Consider the following 19420-nt stretch of genomic DNA (forward strand, 5'->3'; position numbering starts at 1 on the left):
TGATTCTTACCATGTTATTATCAGCCGTCATTACGGACAGTTTAATAACGATCATCATCAGAGTTGACTGATTCTTACCATGTTATTATCAGCCGTCATTACGGACAGTTTAACAACGATCATCATCAGAGTTGACTGATTCTTACCATGTTATTTAATTGTCAATATTTCTGTCAGGTGGATCCTCTTAGAGCAGGGGTAGGTAACTCCATTCAGCCTTGGAGGGTCGGGGGTCGCGAAGATAATTATATTAATCTGTACACTGCAAATTGACCACAACTACACGTAAGCCCAAAAAGAGATTGTATTTGGACATTTCACTCATTTCATACTTTGATTATGTTGAGACAAGATCACGTTTCTTTTTATTCCTGGGAAAATATGTGCTTTTTATATATTTTTTTGCTGAATTTCAAACAAATATATGTTTTTTTGTGTGTTTTTTTTTACTAAACTTTGGCAGGCCAAAAAGAATCCTTCCCGGGCCGGTTTTGACCCGCGGGACGCCTGTTGCCGACCCCTGTATTATAGGAAGTAGTCTGCAATCAGATTGAAAACAGAAGCAGCAGGCACCTGAATCCAATTAATTGAACGTGACCCTTCCTGAACAACACTAGACCCTCACCAAGCATCGATGTGTAGAGGAACACGTTTGGGCCAATGGAATATATTCACACGGACAGAGAATCACGACAACAGCCATTAAGGAGGAATGTATGTATCGTGAGGCCGGTACTCGCACAAACTCAAGATGGTGTCAGTCACATCCAAACCAAAAAGTCTGCACTACTATAGTGCACTACTTTTGACCAGGGCCTCTATAGTGCACTACTTTTGACCAGGGCCTCTATAGTGCACTACTTTTGACCAGGGCCTCTATAGTGCACTACTTTTGACCAGGGCCCATAGGGTGCACTACTTTTGACCAGGGCCCATAGGGTGCACTACTTTTGACCAGGGCCTCTATAGTGCACTACTTTTGACCAGGGCCCATAGGGTTCACTACTTTTGACCAGGGCCCATAGGGTTCACTACTTTTGACCAGGGCCCATAGGGTTCACTACTTTTGACCAGGGCCCATAGGGTTCACTACTTTTGACCAGGGCCCATAGGGTTCACTACTTTTGACCAGGGCCCATAGGGTGCCATTTGGGATGCAGGCCTGGCCCATCTTGTCAAGCCATGATTAGTGCATATTATGGGATGAAAGCGTTGACGTGTCAACACTGTCAATGTATGAAGTGAAAAGCAGGTCTGTTCAGCGCTGCACGGCCTGCGGCCTCATACTCCCGTTTTCAAACACACCTGTATGTATGCATTCACACACACTCATCTGTATGCACGCATTCACACACACTCATCTGTATGCACGTATTCACACACACTCATCTGTATGCACGCATTCACACACACTCATCTGTATGCACGTATTCACACACACTCACCTGTATGCACGTATTCACACACACTCATCTGTATGCACGCATACACACACACTCATCTGTATGCACGCATTCACACACACTCATCTGTATGCACGTATTCACACACACTCACCTGTATGCACGTATTCACACACACTTATCTGTATGCACGCATTCACACACACTCATCTGTATGCACGCATTCACACACACTCATCTGTATGCACGTATTCACACACACTCATCTGTATGCACGTATTCACACACACTCATCTGTATGCACGTATTCACACACACTCACCTGTATGCACGTATTCACACACACTCATCTGTATGCACGCATACACACACACTCATCTGTATGCACGCATACACACACACTCATCTGTATGTACGCATTCACACACACTCATCTGTATGCACGCATACACACACACACACACACTCATCTGTATGCACACATACACACACACTCATCTGTATGCACACATACATACACACTCATCTGTATGCACACATACACACACACTAATCTGTATGCGGGAAGAAGCAGCTTTAGAAGTACAGTGCAGTACGTTGCCATGGCGTTTCGCATCACACAACAGTACTCTGATTTAAATGTATATATAATCAAAATAAATGAATCACAGACGATCTGACTTACTCTACGAGCATCAGGATCACTTGGCCAAGTCACTGTGAAGAATCCTGAAGAAGTCTCCTCTTTAGTCGATCTATGCAAATGCTGCTTTAAAAAAAAGTATGCTTGAAAATGAACAAATACATAGATGAAAAACAGAAAGGAAGGAATGTTACAATAGAGTTGTGATGTGACCTGTTGATGTGAGGGTCTGTAAGTGCTGCAGACTGGCCACAGAGAAATCTCTCTCTAATACAGCACACACACTCATTCTCCCTCTCTCTGTTTCTACACAGACACACACACACACACACACACTCATTCTCCCTCTCTCTGTTTCTACACAGACACACACACACACACTCATTCTCCCTCTCTCTGTTTCTACACAGACACACACACACACACACACACACTCATTCTCCCTCTCTCTGTTTCTACACAGACACACACACACACACTCATTCTCCCTCTCTCTGTTTCTACACAGACACACACACACTCATTCTCCCTCTCTCTGTTTCTACACAGACACACACACATTCTCCCTCTCTCTGTTTCTACACAGACACACACACACACACACACTCATTCTCCCTCTCTCTGTTTCTACACAGACACACACACACACACTCATTCTCCCTCTCTCTGTTTCTACACAGACACACACACACACACACTCATTCTCCCTCTCTCTGTTTCTACACAGACACGCAGACACACACACATTCTCCCTCTCTCTGTTTCTACACAGACACACACACACACACACACACACACACACACACACACACACACACACACACACACACACACACACACACACACACACACACACACACACACACACACTCATTCTCCCTCTCTCTGTTTCTACACAGACACACACACACTCATTCTCCCTCTCTCTGTTTCTACACAGGCACACACACACACACACACACACACACACACACTCATTCTCCCTCTCTCTGTTTCTACACAGACACACACACACACACACACACAGACACACACACACACACTCTTTCTCTCTCCCTACACACACAATCTCTTTTCCACACAGGCCTCCCTGCCTCCCTCTGTGTGCTCACAGCTGTGGATCTTGTACTGGGTTCACCTAAGGTAAAGATATGGTATATTACGTAATGGCTTATAGATTTTTCCACCCCTGGAGGGCAGCCAAAACCCTCCTCCTCTCTCCAGAGGAGTGAGAGCAGTGAGTTGAGAGTAGAGGAGAGCAGAGAGTTAGAGAACACTTTGTTCTACTGAGACTGACTGACTGTACTGTCCAGGCCTAGCCCAGCTAGCACACTTCTACTACAGTGGTGTACGGAATCAAAGGACGTTTTTCAGTACGAAAAGTACTGGACTGACTGACAGAGAGAGAGAGAGAGAGAAGGACAGAGAGGGGGGCAGAGAGAGAGAGAGAATGGGGAGGGACAGAGAGAGAGAGGGTAAGAGAGAGAGGGGGGACAGAGAGAGAGAATGGGGAGGGACAGAGAGAGAGAGAGAGAGAGAGAGAGAGAGAGAGAGAGGGGACAGTAAGAGAAAGAGAGGGGACAGTAAGAGAAAGAGAGGGGACAGTAAGAGAAAGAGATGGGACAGTAAGAGAAAGAGAGGGGACAATAAGAGAAAGAGAGGGGACAGTAAGAGAAAGAGATGGGACAGTAAGAGAAAGAGATGGGACAGTAAGAGAAAGAGAGGGGACAGACAGAGAAAGAGAGGGGTCAGAGAGAAAGAGAGGGATCAGAGAGAGAGTGGGCGAGAGAGGAACCGAGAGAGAGAGAAAGAGATAGAGAGAGAGTGCAAAAGAGAGGGGACAGGGACAGAAAGGGGGGGCAGAGAGAGAGGGGACAGAGACAGAGTGAGTGAGTGAGAGAGAGAGAGAGAGAGAGAGAGAGGGGGGGGGACAGAGAGTGAGAGAGAGAGGGGACAGAGAGAGAGAGGGGAGGGACAAAGGGAGAGAGGGGACAGAGACAGAGAGAGAGAGGGACAGAGAGTGAGAGAGAGGGGAGGGACAAAGGGAGAGAGGGACAGAGACAGAGAGAGAGAAAAAGAGTGAGAGAGCTGCTCTATATTGATGTGACAGTCTAACATGCCTACAGCATTAGAAGCTCCTGTCAACACCTCCCCATGCAAACGCTCCCTGTGGTACAAACACACTAAAATAAATGACCTTCAGTGTGTGTTGTGTCATGCCAATGCAGTGAAGCACTGGTACTCTAGACCTATGGTATCCTATGATCAGATCAACTGGCAAAGGGTACTGTATTACACATACACTAACCTATATCTAGCTGTATGGTTGACGAATGCTTGTTCCAACCACAGGACTAAATAGAACACTAATCATACACATGTATCTCTATGGTCCCATCTAACGGGGATCTAACCAATCAGGCTGTTCTACCTGCTTCATATGCTGCGTTATTACTTCTTTACCTAGCAGCTAACCAATCAGGCTGTTCTACCTGCTTCATATGCTGTGTTATTACTTCTTTAACCTAGCAGCTAACCAATCAGGCTGTTCTACCTGCTTCATATGCTGTGTTATTACTTCTTTAACCTAGCAGCTAACCAATCAGGCTGTTCTACCTGCTTCATATGCTGTGTTATTACTTCTTTAACCTAGCAGCTAACCAATCAGGCTGTTCTACCTGCTTCATATGCTGTGTTATTACTTCTTTAACCTAGCAGCTAACCAATCAGGCTGTTCTACCTGCGTCATATGCTGTGTTATTACTTCTTTAACCTAGCAGCTAACCAATCAGGCTGTTCTACCTGCTTCATATGCTGTGTTATTACTTCTTTAACCTAGCAGCTAACCAATCAGGCTGTTCTACCTGCTTCATTTGCTGTGTTATTACTTCTTTAACCTAGCAGCTAACCAATCAGGCTGTTCTACCTGCTTCATATGCTGTGTTGTTACTTCTTTAACCTAGCAGCTAACCAATCAGGCTGTTCTACCTGCGTCATATGCTGTGTTATTACTTCTTTAACCTAGCAGCTAACCAATCAGGCTGTTCTACCTGCTTCATATGCTGTGTTATTACTTCTTTACCTAGCAGCTAACCAATCAGGCTGTTCTACCTGCTTCATATGCCGTGTTATTACTTCTTTAACCTAGCAGCTAACCAATCAGGCTGTTCTACCTGCTTCATATGCTGCGTTATTACTTCTTTACCTAGCAGCTAACCAATCAGGCTGTTCTACCTGCTTCATATGCTGTGTTATTACTTCTTTAACCTAGCAGCTAACCAATCAGGCTGTTCTACCTGCTTCATATGCTGTGTTATTACTTCTTTAACCTAGCAGCTAACCAATCAGGCTGTTCTACCTGCTTCATATGCTGTGTTATTACTTCTTTAACCTAGCAGCTAACCAATCAGGCTGTTCTACCTGCTTCATATGCTGTGTTATTACTTCTTTAACCTAGCAGCTAACCAATCAGGCTGTTCTACCTGCGTCATATGCTGTGTTATTACTTCTTTAACCTAGCAGCTAACCAATCAGGCTGTTCTACCTGCTTCATATGCTGTGTTATTACTTCTTTAACCTAGCAGCTAACCAATCAGGCTGTTCTACCTGCTTCATTTGCTGTGTTATTACTTCTTTAACCTAGCAGCTAACCAATCAGGCTGTTCTACCTGCTTCATATGCTGTGTTGTTACTTCTTTAACCTAGCAGCTAACCAATCAGGCTGTTCTACCTGCGTCATATGCTGTGTTATTACTTCTTTAACCTAGCAGCTAACCAATCAGGCTGTTCTACCTGCTTCATATGCTGTGTTATTACTTCTTTACCTAGCAGCTAACCAATCAGGCTGTTCTACCTGCTTCATATGCTGTGTTATTACTTCTTTAACCTAGCAGCTAACCAATCAGGCTGTTCTACCTGCTTCATATGCTGTGTTATTACTTCTTTAACCTAGCAGCTAACCAATCAGGCTGTTCTACCTGCTTCATATGCTGTGTTATTACTTCTTTACCTAGCAGCTAACCAATCAGGCTGTTCTACCTGCTTCATATGCTGTGTTATTACTTCTTTAACCTAGCAGCTAACCAATCAGGCTGTTCTACCTGCTTCATATGCTGTGTTATTACTTCTTTAACCTAGCAGCTAACCAATCAGGCTGTTCTACCTGCTTCATATGCTGTGTTATTACTTCTTTAACCTAGCAGCTAACCAATCAGGCTGTTCTACCTGCTTCATATGCTGTGTTATTACTTCTTTAACCTAGCAGCTAACCAATCAGGCTGTTCTACCTGCTTCATATGCTGTGTTATTACTTCTTTAACCTAGCAGCTAACCAATCAGGCTGTTCTACCTGCTTCATATGCTGTGTTATTACTTCTTTAACCTAGCAGCTAACCAATCAGGCTGTTCTACCTGCTTCATATGCTGTGTTATTACTTCTTTAACCTAGCAGCTAACCAATCAGGCTGTTCTACCTGCTTCATATGCTGTGTTATTACTTCTTTAACCTAGCAGCTAACCAATCAGGCTGTTCTACCTGCTTCATATGCTGTGTTATTACTTCTTTAACCTAGCAGCTAACCAATCAGGCTGTTCTACCTGCTTCATATGCTGTGTTATTACTTCTTTAACCTAGCAGCTAACCAATCAGGCTGTTCTACCTGCTTCATATGCTGTGTTATTACTTCTTTACCTAGCAGCTAACCAATCAGGCTGTTCTACCTGCTTCATATGCTGTGTTATTACTTCTTTAACCTAGCAGCTAACCAATCAGGCTGTTCTACCTGCTTCATATGCTGTGTTATTACTTCTTTAACCTAGCAGCTAACCAATCAGGCTGTTCTACCTGCTTCATATGCTGTGTTGTTACTTCTTTAACCTAGCAGCTAACCAATCAGGCTGTTCTACCTGCTTCATATGCTGTGTTATTACTTCTTTAACCTAGCAGCTAACCAATCAGGCTGTTCTACCTGCTTCATATGCTGTGTTATTACTTCTTTACCTAGCAGCTAACCAATCAGGCTGTTCTACCTGCTTCATATGCTGTGTTATTACTTATTTAACCTAGCAGCTAACCAATCAGGCTGTTCTACCTGCTTCATATGCTGTGTTGTTACTTCTTTAACCTAGCAGCTAACCAATCAGGCTGTTCTACCTGCTTCATATGCTGTGTTATTACTTATTTAACCTAGCAGCTAACCAATCAGGCTGTTCTACCTGCTTCATATGCTGTGTTGTTACTTCTTTAACCTAGCAGCTAACCAATCAGGCTGTTCTACCTGCTTCATATGCTGTGTTATTACTTATTTAACCTAGCAGCTAACCAATCAGGCTGTTCTACCTGCTTCATATGCTGTGTTATTACTTCTTTAACCTAGCAGCTAACCAATCAGGCTGTTCTACCTGCTTCATATGCTGTGTTATTACTTCTTTAACCTAGCAGCTAACCAATCAGGCTGTTCTACCTGCTTCATATGCTGTGTTATTACTTCTTTAACCTAGCAGCTAACCAATCAGGCTGTTCTACCTGCTTCATATGCTGTGTTATTACTTCTTTAACCTAGCAGCTAACCAATCAGGCTGTTCTACCTGCTTCATATGCTGTGTTATTACTTCTTTAACCTAGCAGCTAACCAATCAGGCTGTTCTACCTGCTTCATATGCTGTGTTATTACTTCTTTAACCTAGCAGCTAACCAGTCAGATTATTATCTGGCACTACGTCTTTCCTGCAAATCTTCAGATCAACTGTCTACACTGGATATATATTTTTTCTAACCTATCTGACAGTGAAGCTTCTGTCTGCAAATTCTCTTCAGTTTACTAATACAGGATGCAGTGAGCCTAATGGTTAGAGAGCTGGGCCAGTAAACGAAAGGTCACTGGTTCGAATCCCCGAGCCGACTACGTGAAACATCTGGCCAGGTACCCTTGAGCAAGGCACTTAACCCTAATTTCTCCTGTTAGTCTCTCTGGTTAAGAGTGTTTGCTAAAAGACAAAAAATGTCAACTGTATCGAAACACGTGACGCAAACATTGTATCAAGCACCTGATGAAGACGTAAGTAGAAAATCATCTGAGACGGAGGATTTAGTCACGCCCTTTAATGGGATGGAGCATCTCCGAACTGAGACATGGTTTTCACGGCTGACTGCCTGGTTTCAATCATGTCAGAACGATCCACGTTACACTTTCTTCATTTCTACTGAGAAGAGCGTGACATCTATTTGTTTAATAAAACCCTTGTATTTTTTCGTCTATAATAAACGTCTCCCACCAAATTTAGCAAGGGCATTTTCCCCATAAAATACATAGCTGTATAATTTAGAAATGCATTCATAGAATTGCTTACCAGCCAGGGGCATTTCTTAGACATAGAACACACTATACATGGACTCAATAGAACTGCTGTTGCAGAAATGAAGGGAGAGGATCTATACATCTAATTGCCGCTGGATGCTTGGACATAGTGTTTAGTCACTCTAATTCAACATACAGTGCCTTGCGAAAGTATTCGGCCCCCTTGAACTTTGCGACCTTTTTCCACATTTCAGGCTTCAAACATAAAGATATAAAACTGTATTTTTTTGTGAAGAATCAACAACAAGTGGGACACAATCATGAAGTGGAATGACATTTATTGGATATTTCAAACTTTTTTAACAATTCAAAAACTGAAAAATTGGGCGTGCAAAATTATTCAGCCCCTTTACTTTCAGTGCAGCAAACTCTCTCCAGAAGTTCAGTGAGGATCTCTGAATGATCCAATGTTGACCTAAATGACTAATGATGATAAATACAATCCACCTGTGTGTAATCAAGTCTCTGTATAAATGCACCTGCACTGTGATAGTCTCAGAGGTCCGTTAAAAGCGCAGAGAGCATCATGAAGAACAAGGAACACACCAGGCAGGTCCGAGATACTGTTGTGAAGACGTTTAAAGCCGGATTTGGATACAAAAAGATTTACCAAGCTTTAAACATCCCAAGGAGCCCTGTGCAAGCGATAATATTGAAATGGAAGGAGTATCAGACCACTGCAAATCTACCAAGACCTGGCCGTCCCTCTAAACTTTCAGCTCATACAAGGAGAAGACTGATCAGAGATGCAGCCAAGAGGCCCATGATCACTCTGGATGAACTGCAGAGATCTACAGCTGAGGTGGGAGACTCTGTCCATAGGACAACAATCAGTCGTATATTGCACAAATCTGGCCTTTATGGAAGAGTGGCAAGAAGAAAGCCATTTCTTAAAGATATCCATAAAAAGTGTTGTTTAAAGTTTGCCACAAGCCACCTGGGAGACACACCAAACATGTGGAAGAAGGTGCTCTGTTCAGATGAAACCAAAATCGAACTTTTTGGCAACAATGCAAAACGTTATGTTTGGCGTAAAAGCAACACAGCTGAACACACCATCCCCACTGTCAAACATGGTGGTGGCAGCATCATGGTTTGGGCCTGCTTTTCTTCAGCAGGGACAGAGAAGATGGTTAAAATTGATGGGAAGATGGATGGAGCCAAATACAGGACCATTCTGGAAGAAAACCTGATGGAGTCTGCAAAAGACCTGAGACTGGGACGGAGATTTGTCTTCCAACAAGACAATGATCCAAAACATAAAGCAAAATCTACAATGGAATGGTTCAAAAATAAACATATCCAGGTGTTAGAATGACCAAGTCAAAGTCCAGACCTGAATCCAATCGAGAATCTGTGGAAAGAACTGAAAACTGCTGTTCACAAATGCTCTCCATCCAACCTCACTGAGCTCGAGCTGTTTTGCAAGGAGGAATGGGAAAAAATTTCAGTCTCTCGATGTGCAAAACTGATAGAGACATACCCCAAGCGACTTACAGCTGTAATCGCAGCAAAAGGTGGCGCTACAAAGTATTAACTTAAGGGGGCTGAATAATTTTGCACGCCCAATTTTTCAGTTTTTGATTTGTTAAAAAAGTTTGAAATATCCAATAAATGTCGTTCCAATTCATGATTGTGTCCCACTTGTTGTTGATTCTTCACAAAAAAATAGAGTTTTATATCTTTATGTTTGAAGCCTGAAATGTGGCAAAAGGTCGCAAAGTTCAAGGGGGCCGAATACTTTCGCAAGGCACTGTAGAAAATACATATAGAATATAAAAACGTATTCAATAGATCTGCTTTGTCAGAAATCAATGCCTATACATTGATCTAGCGGCTCTAATTAGATATTTTGTATGTGTATGTGTGAGTGGTCTGTGTATGTGTGAGTGGTCTGTGTATGTGTGAGTGGTCTGTGTATGTGTGAGTGGTCTGTGTATGTGTGAGTGGTCTGTGTATGCGTGAGTGGTCGGTGTATGCGTGAGTGGTCTGTGTATGCGTGAGTGGTCTGTGTATGCGTGAGTGGTCTGTGTATGCGTGAGTGGTCTGTGTATGCGTGATTGGTCTGTGTATGTGTGAGTGGTCTGTGTATGCGTGAGTGGTCTGTGTGTGTGTGAGTGGTCTGTGTGTGTGTGAGTGGTATGTGTGTGTGTGAGTGGTCTGTGTGTGTGTGGTCTGTGTGTGTGTGTGTGAGTGGTCTGTGTGTGTGTGGTCTGTGTGTGTGTGTGTGAGTGGTCTGTGTGTGTGTGAGTGGTCTGTGTGTGTGTGAGTGGTCTTTGTGTGTGTGAGTGTTCTGTGAATGTGTGAGTGGTCTGTGTGTGTGTAAGTGGTCTGTGTGTGTGTGAGTGGTCTATGTGTGTGTGAGTGGTCTGTGTGTGTGTGAGTGGTCTATGTGTGTGTGTGAGTGGTCTGTGTGTGTGTGAGTCGTCTGTGTGTGTGTGAGTGGTCTGTGTGTGTGTGAGTGGTCTGTGTGTGTGTGAGTGTGAGTGGTCTGTGTGTGTGTGAGTGGTCTGTGTGTGTGTGAGTGGTTTGTGTGTGTGTGAGTGGTCTGTGTGTGTGTGAGTGGTCTGTGTGTGTGTGAGTGGTCTGTGTGTGTGTGAGTGGTCTGTGTGTGTGTGAGTGGTCTGTGTGTGTGTGAGTGGTCTGTGTGTGTGTGAGTGGTCTGTGTGTGTGTGAGTGGTCTGTGTGTGTGTGAGTGGTCTGTGTGTGTGTGAGTGGTCTGTGTGTGTGTGAGTGGTCTGTGTGTGTGAGAGTGGTCTGTGTGTGTGTGAGTGGTGTGTGTGTGTGAGTGGTCTGTGTGTGTGTGAGTGGTATGTGTGTGTGTGAGTGGTCTGTGTGTGTGTGTGTGAGTGGTCTGTGTGTGTGTGTGAGTGGTCTGTGTGTGTGTGAGTGGTCTGTGTGTGTGTGAGTGGTCTGTGTGTGTGTGAGTGGTCTGTGTGTGTGTGAGTGGTCTATGTGTGTGTGAGTGGTCTGTGTGTGTGTGAGTGGTCTGTGTGTGTGTGAGTGGTCTGTGTGTGTGTGAGTGGTCTGTGTGTGTGTGAGTGGTCTGTGTGTGTGTGGATGCATGATGTGTCAAATCCTCTTTGGAGAAAAACCTTACAAAGTAACTAGGAGCTTCCATTTCACGGTTAACCGCCTTGTCCCATTCAGTGGGTTAGCTACCCGACGAAAAAGAGAAGAAACACAAACGGGTGAGGCAGGGGGAGCAGGGGGGAGGAGGGGGAAACAACAACATCTCCTCCAGAGTTGAGGATCCTTCCCAACCGTTGCTCTCTCTTCAACAGAGGCGAGTTGACGAGGAGAAGAAAGTGGAGGGAGGAGGAAGAAAAAGAAAATGGGAGTCTCTTCTCTTCCAGGGCAGCTGCCAGAGAGCCTCTTCTCATCCCTCACTCCTCTCATCCCTCACTCCTCTCATCCTTCACGTCTGTCATTACGTCTTTCCGTTATCACGTCTTCTGAAAGTTGTCTTCAACTTGGCAGAATCACAGACTTTGGCAGAGTCCCAAATGGCAACCGTTCCCCTGTAGGCCATGGTCAAAAGTAGTGCACTGTTTAGGGAATAGGGTGGCATTTGGGACACAGCCTCTCCATCCTTACCTTATGTATGTTCCTGGTTGATAGTTGGCAAACACAGGCTGGTCTGTCTGTAGACTGTGTGAGCTCAGGCTCAGAGGCTGCCTCACAAATGGCACCCTATTCCCTAAATAGTGCACTACTTTTGACCAGGGTCCATAGTGCATAACGTAGAGAATAGGGTACTATGTTGGACACAGACAGAGTCTGTGGCCTTCATCTATCTACACCGTTTCATTATTGGTATGTGTGTACATGTGGTTCTGATGTCTGATAGAATTTAATACCCTACAGAGGAAACTCATGAGTGAATTGAATGATTAGGTTTTTCAGAGCTCGACAATACACTTTATCTCTAATCTTTAAACTAAGCAAATAGGTGCCTTATAATGGACACATTCCACACTGAAAATAAAATGTGTTTTCTCATGGTGAGATTGGCTTGGCTGAGGAGAGGAGGATACGGCTGTTTGTCATCTATTCTTCTCTCTATCGTATCGACACCCACACACACACATATTGTACCATACTGAACTGATTATAGTTAACTTCTTCCCTCCACCACAATCCTCACTATGTATATCTGGAACGTGTGTGTGTGCGTGTGTGTTCCACAGCAGTATATCGCAGACCGCCACCAGACCGCTGTAGGGGCTGCCTGCTACCACTGGCCACAGCTCAGCCAAAATCTAATCCATGCTGGGGGGTTGGAGTGTGATACACACACACAAACACTCTCTCTCTCTCTCTCTCACACACACACACAAACACACACACACACACACAGGGGACAGTCAGCAACCTATTATCCTGTGCTGCATGGTGATTGTGGAGGGGCGGCGGTAAAGTGTGGTAAATCCATTTTCCATGGTCAGGAAGACTGCACAGATAAAAAGATGAACAGACTTAACTCATCTTCCTCAAAGGCAGGAGGAGAGGAGAGGCACCCGGCCCCCGGCCCCCCGGCCCGGGATGAGAGATATAGTACAAGGTATCCTACAGGACTTCGGCTAGCTGGGACTTTAGTGCTTGCATCATTAGGTTACCAGTGGTAGAGATGGAGCATTCTGTTTAAATGTGGCGATGTATATATGCATGTACATTCTTTCTCATTATGCATACAGTATAGTAAATGTATATACATGTATTATTACATGGATGCGTACAAGCGTGCATAAACACATACAGTAAATGTACACATTTACAAGCACTGCAGTATATATAACAGACATAGTCCTATACACATAGAACATATGTACTAGCACAGGGCCCACCAGGCAGAGCTGACCCCAGGCAGAGCTGACCCCAGGCAGAGCTGACCCCAGGCAGAAGCTGACCCCAGGTAGAGTTGACCCCAGGCAAAACTGACCCTAAGCAGAGCTGACCCCAGGCAGAAGCTGACCCCAGGTAGAGTTGACCCCAGGCAAAACTGACCCTAAGCAGAGCTGACCCCAGGTAGAGTTGACCCCAGGCAAAACTGACCCTAAGCAGAGCTGACCCCAGGCAGAAGCTGACCCCAGGTAGAGTTGACCCCAGGCAAAACTGACCCTAAGCAGAGCTGACCCCAGGCAGAAGCTGACCCCAGGCAGAAGCTGACCCCAGGCAGAGCGGTGTGATCCATTAGCCTGGGGGAGATGAATAAGTAACCAGAACACAATGTAGTGCAGGGTGTCACCCTGCCAGGCAGCGCCGGGGCATTCTACCCATCCATCACCCCAAACCTTATGCCTATTCTCAGCTCCACCATCATAGAAATACAACGACTAGAATGGGCATCTCCATTCAAGTCAATGTTCCCTGATAGGTGGAGGGGCTGCGGGTCCCATTCTAATAGTTATATTTCTATGTCCAACACCAGCTCCTGTCCCGGTGTCGGTGTAGTGAAAAGTGACACCACGGCAGGAACGATGTTACCAGCTTGGTAGGCTATGTTACCGGATCAAGGGAGGCCACCTCGGCTTACACCAACACCACCGTACACCCCAGTCACCATCCGGTGCTGGTGTAACCAAAACCCACCGCTGACGCATGAGGTCCCTGGAGGACAAACTGGGTGAGAATAACTCACACTACTGACAGACTTACCGCCTGACATCAGGACTAAGGCCTATCTATCTTTACCTGACGACTCAAACTGAATTCTTCCACTGCTCTATGTTAGCTACATAGTCAGTCTGAGACTGCCATCATTGAAGTTGTTTGTGGTGATGTCAAAATGAGGAATGTTGGGAAAAAAACAAAGTCATCAGCAATTAGATAATTTCTAACCAATCAGAGTATCAAAGCCAGTGATGAATTTTCTAAAAGCTGCTTTACCCACATGTATGTCTGGTGCTGGCCCAACCTATCGGTTTCTGGGACCAATCAGAATGGTTAGAATGTGTTCGCGTTCTAGAAATCTTTGGGGAGGTACTCAGATCCAGACTCATTGCGGAGAAGAAACTAACGTCCATGGGCGTAGTATTTGGCTGGAGCAAGGAGTTTGGGTAGCCATCTATTTAACATGGCAAGCTGTAACTTAAAAGTGAAGGCAAATTAATCTATTTGAAATAGTTGAAAAATGAGACATGTAACAAACATTTTATTTTGTGATTTCTCAACTGTTCCAAATTGATCAATTGCATAATAAATAAGGACATCATCATCAACTACTGAATCATTCATTGGTGCTTCCAGTACTGAAGTGATGAAGGAAGGAGTTAACCTACAAGCATTGACAGGGCTGGTTCCAGGCAGACATGACATCACTTATGGCCTCAGGCCGCTTTAAAACTTTTAAAAAATGTCTCTCCACCCCATGGCAAAATGTGTACAATTACAGGGTATGTCGCTTAGGGCCCCCAAAAGGCTAGAGCTGGCCCTGCACATTTATCCCTGTGCGCTGACCTGCCCAAATCTCGTGGCAACGCTTCTCAAACACACTAATATGGACACACATACTGCGGTGTCCTTGCTTTCCCTTCACACGCAATCAAACTACAACTACATTATTCTTTGAGAGATAATTCTGACATCATCTCTATCACCAAACGTACATGACCTAATGCTCACAGCTATGTTTGGCCTAAACTCATTTCTTTCTTTCTTTCAAGTCGACCATAACGCGGGCATTCATTGCCACACACGGCTCAGTGCGTTTTATGTAAGCCTACGCATTTGATCTTTAAATCAATTCTAAAACAAGTGGGGAATATACTAAACATAAAATATATAAAAAAATTTAAACCATTAAATCGACCAACAACTAAACGCATGTCCAGCAAGGGTTACGTATTTCGTTATCAAGAGCAGCAGAAAAATTCATGGGTTGGCACTGTGCGTAAAAGGCAGACTGCGGAAGCCTCGTGAAAACGCAAGCAAATCCAGACTCGACGCAGTCTAGCCTGCACTAAACATCACATTTTCTGGGAAACTTGAGTGGAGACTGAAGCAATAATTGATATCCAAACACATTACATAAAACCTTTATGCAAATGGTTCCCTCCTCTCCTTCCTCTCCCTACAAAAAAAAACATAAAACAGTGCCATATTCCTCCTCAAAAACCCTCCCAGAGCCACTTTGCAAATGTACTGATTTGGCTATCCATACTTCGCGTCCATTACGCGTCATGCCCAAGGTCCCTCACCTAAGCATGTCCATTCCAACAAAGCTTTTATCCTCATTAATAATGTATCACTGATTGTTTACGTTTGTTACCACATGTCCCCATTGCTGATTGTTTCATTATTAACAACATGGTTAAATCGAAGAAAATGTAAAGACAATCTCCAGACAAAATGGTTGATTCCGGAGGAACGCGAGGATAATTCCCGCGGGTGGTATGATAAGCACGCAAACACACAACACACACACACACACACTCTCTCTCTCACTCACCGGAAAACCAAGGTTAATTGGCCCTCTGAAAACTCCGTTCAACGCTTGGAGGGAACTTTTTAGTCAAAAGATCATATCGCAAGAATTTGCACAACTTGCAAACATATAATATTGGAACAGACAAGAAAAAAAGATAATGTATTTCCTTTCATATTCTCACTGCCAAATAATCTGCATAATGTATTGAGGCCAAGCAACTTTGACTGCCTTTTTTATAATGCAAATACTGAATATGCTACTAGATTTAAATTAAATCAGATCATTATAACGCTGACAAATCAATTACTGGTGAAAAATCTATCAGTCGCGAGGAAAACAAATCAGCTCACAGAAGCTTAACAAGATCAATATGTATTGCGCATATGGGCAGCATGCACGCGCATATGGGCATCATGCACGCGCTCGCCGCGCTGCTCAGCTCATGTAGGCGGATCTGTAGCCAATTAATTTTAATTAATGGAAAGAAAGAGAAACATGATGCGCGCGGAGCTCAACCCCATATGCACTTGGCTTGGAAATATATCTAAACTAAATATGCAGTTTTTGAAAGAAGTGCCCTGAATAAATGTATAGGCAAATAAAACATAAACAAATTAAATAATGCCAAGTCTGAACTCTTACAAGCTAAATTACATTGACCCCGGCTGACCAATATGACCATATCTATCTTTAAAGAAATAATTAATGCTGTTTATGATTTTCTATAAGAAAAACGTTTCTTTAAGACTGACATTTCTTCCACAGTGATTTTAGCTGAAGCGTTGACTGTGTCCTGTGTCTACTACAAAGAGCTGACGGAGAGGGCCTACATTTCTCCCCAGCCAAACATGCGGTTTCTGTTCCTTAGGCCTAATTCTAAAACTGAACACTTGTTACAGAAAGTGAATAGAAATCACAGTGACAACAACACATCCAATTGTATGGTTAAAGTAGGCTATTAAGTCCAATTAAAATAACGAAGGGCATTCATTAATTCATGGAACTTCGAAAAACACTTGCAAAGCTGAGAAGGCCGCGTCTGGGATCTGGACTATTATGCGTGTAAGCACTTGCGTGTTGGTAAAATAATATTCATTGTGTGAATTATCCTATTAAAATTAAGTCAGAGATGCCATTAAAAAATGTACAATTCAACCTCAGCCACAAGTAAGGCATATAGGCTATACTGAGAAAAGGAGTTAAGGCCCCGTGACCTATAGATCTACTGCTATATTTTAGCATACAATAATAGTGGTAAAAGACTAAACAAAATAGAACATCAAGACGCACACTGAAAAAACCAAAACGTTATAATAGTCATGTATTTTTAGAAGAGGCAGCCCTACAGTTTACTGCCTATGGGACCACCAGACAAAGGAAAATAGTGAAACGAGTGCTGAGATTGTGACATTTAAGGCGATATTCAAATCTAAGTGTATAATAGGCCTACTGTCTGTCTGTAAGCTACTTCCGTCGAGCTTCAAGGGGCAAACAAGTTCGGTCCTGCCGGTCCTGCCCTGCACTTCTCAGTTATAGGTGAAATTCGCACCGCTCCGTGCGCGCTCAAACGCTTTTTCTCAGACGGCTACAGTGAAGTCCAAATATACACATGCAAAGTTTTAATCACATGTTACATGTTTTTTAAAGTAAATTAATAAAATAATATTTGTCCTGTTGTTATTTCATATGCATATACGCAGCATAGGCCTGAAACTGATTCCAGTGAAACGGGCCAGTAAATTGCACTGTGACCTAATTTTAAGATTTTCATCTGAAATAAATTAACCAGTCACTTAGATTAGTAATTTTCCATTTAGGTAAATAGGCCTTCATATGACTTGTCAGCAGAACAAAACTGTTTCAAGTGCATAAACACATTAGCCAAGCATATATCCAAAATCGCTTCCTTGTGTGCCATATTTTTTATTTCTAAAATACTACATGTTGTATCAGTATATAATTGTTAAATGTAGCCTACAATACTTGATTCTCCAACCACTGTCAACACATATCCGAATTCCAAACCAACCGGGGGAAAAGCCTCAATGTTAGGCCTATAAATACCACATTAAAGTTACGCACAACGGCATTGCCATTTCATCTCTAGCCTTTGCCGTCCACAATAACCCCAAAAGGAATATCAAAACCAACACTCCCTCGTGTAGGCCTATGTATTCACCCGTATTCTGCCGTAAAGGTATCTCGTTCAATAAGCAAATATCAACTCAAACAAAACAAGCAACCTTTACAAATGTACTCATCTGGCCTTTACAGTCAGATGTCAAAGGCCTATAAAGTCCTCATACTTTAATGGCATATTTCTCCCTTCATTGTCTAGGCCTGTGAGGTTGCTTCAGTTGTGTGTCAAACTAAAGACAATTACAGGCCGATAACATTCCCCATACTCGATTACATACAAGGGATCTATAAGTATACGCGTTACAATATTGTGACCCCAACACAATCCAATGCTGAGGGAAAACGGGCATGCATTCCCGCCGTCCTCCGAAATAATACACCTTCTACCCTTATCATCCTAAAAACTACATTTATCGATTGGAAATGTCAAACTATATTTCAACTAACTCTATACGGACATTTGCATGTGACAACAGAACAGAAGCCTAAAGCTGAGAGCCCGGCTACAGCTGTCGTGTGGGTTGAATGACAAGCACAGTGACAGTCGCTCAGACACCTCCATAGCCACCACAACTATCGCAACAAAGTTAGAAAAATCGTTAATTTCCACGGAAAAGCACTCGAAAACTAATACATTCTTTTATGGTTCTTTTACTTAGTTGACATGGTTGTGTAATTGTTGTGTTTTTAAATAGCTATAGGACAGCATAACAGGCGACTAGTAGGAATAGCGCGAGCCCTGTTCCCTCCTGAGCACTTCTCTCCCCTCCTTTTGATATAAAATAGATTCAGGAGAAGCGCCATTTTCTCTTCTAACCATGTGTAATGAAACGCACAAGAAAGCCTGTTGGAGAGATGCCATCAAAGGGGAAGAGGGACAGAGAGCGGAGAGAAGCCGAACACACCATCTGAAACGAGCGGATAGCGAAAAGGTCCCTAAAACCAAATTATTGACTAGCGGCACCGTACATGGACAACGACAACATTAAAAACCAACAACATCCGGAGAGCTAAAGTGGAGGCAGGATACCAAAGAAAAGTATAGTTTTTACCTGTGTCAAGCAGTAAGGGGAGTACATGGTTATTTTAGAGTTCATAAAGTGGAATCTTATTCAAGTTGGATAGAAGTTGGAAGTCCGCTGCATGTGGTACTGCATTGCAAAACGCTCCGCTGTGCCCCTCGCGCTCACTCTATGCTGTACCACTAACCCCGCCTCGAGCTGAAAGTGAAAGCCTACACAAACTTTGGGGGAAAGTTTGTGAACTCTTTCTGACACACACTCCCCCCCCTTCTCTCTCCCTCTATTTCCCTATCAAATATTCAGATGTAAATCGTGGCGCTTTATAAAGATGTGATCATGTTGGGAGTTGGATAGAGAAAACAAACTTAAAACATCAACCAACATTGACCGCAATTATAACGTTGAAACAGTTACTAACCCTGATCGTG

General features: G+C 43.5%; 1 protein-coding gene across 28 annotated transcripts in view; it reads right to left on the reverse strand.

Annotated features, from left to right (window-relative positions):
• The window catches only part of LOC110485646 (nuclear factor 1 X-type), a 153520-nt gene that overhangs the window by 115729 nt on the left and 18371 nt on the right, over positions 1 to 19420 (reverse strand). For 18 of the 28 annotated variants that reach the window (XM_090204461.1, XM_090204443.1, XM_090204450.1 and 15 more), the window contains exon 1: positions 19023 to 19217. The exons of 4 other annotated variants lie outside the window; for them this stretch is intronic. In XM_090204461.1, the coding sequence (XP_090060587.1) occupies positions 19023 to 19067 (45 nt within the window). In that variant the 5' untranslated portion in view covers positions 19068 to 19217. Of the gene's footprint in view, positions 1 to 19022; positions 19378 to 19420 lie in introns of those variants that run through there. 6 more of the 28 variants (XM_090204454.1, XM_090204417.1, XM_090204415.1 and 3 more) reach the window with 4 other exon arrangements.

This window comes from Oncorhynchus mykiss, chromosome 17 (assembly GCF_057628025.1).
Source record: "Oncorhynchus mykiss isolate SJ-2025 chromosome 17, ASM5762802v1, whole genome shotgun sequence".
Taxonomy (NCBI): Eukaryota; Metazoa; Chordata; class Actinopteri; order Salmoniformes; family Salmonidae; genus Oncorhynchus; species Oncorhynchus mykiss.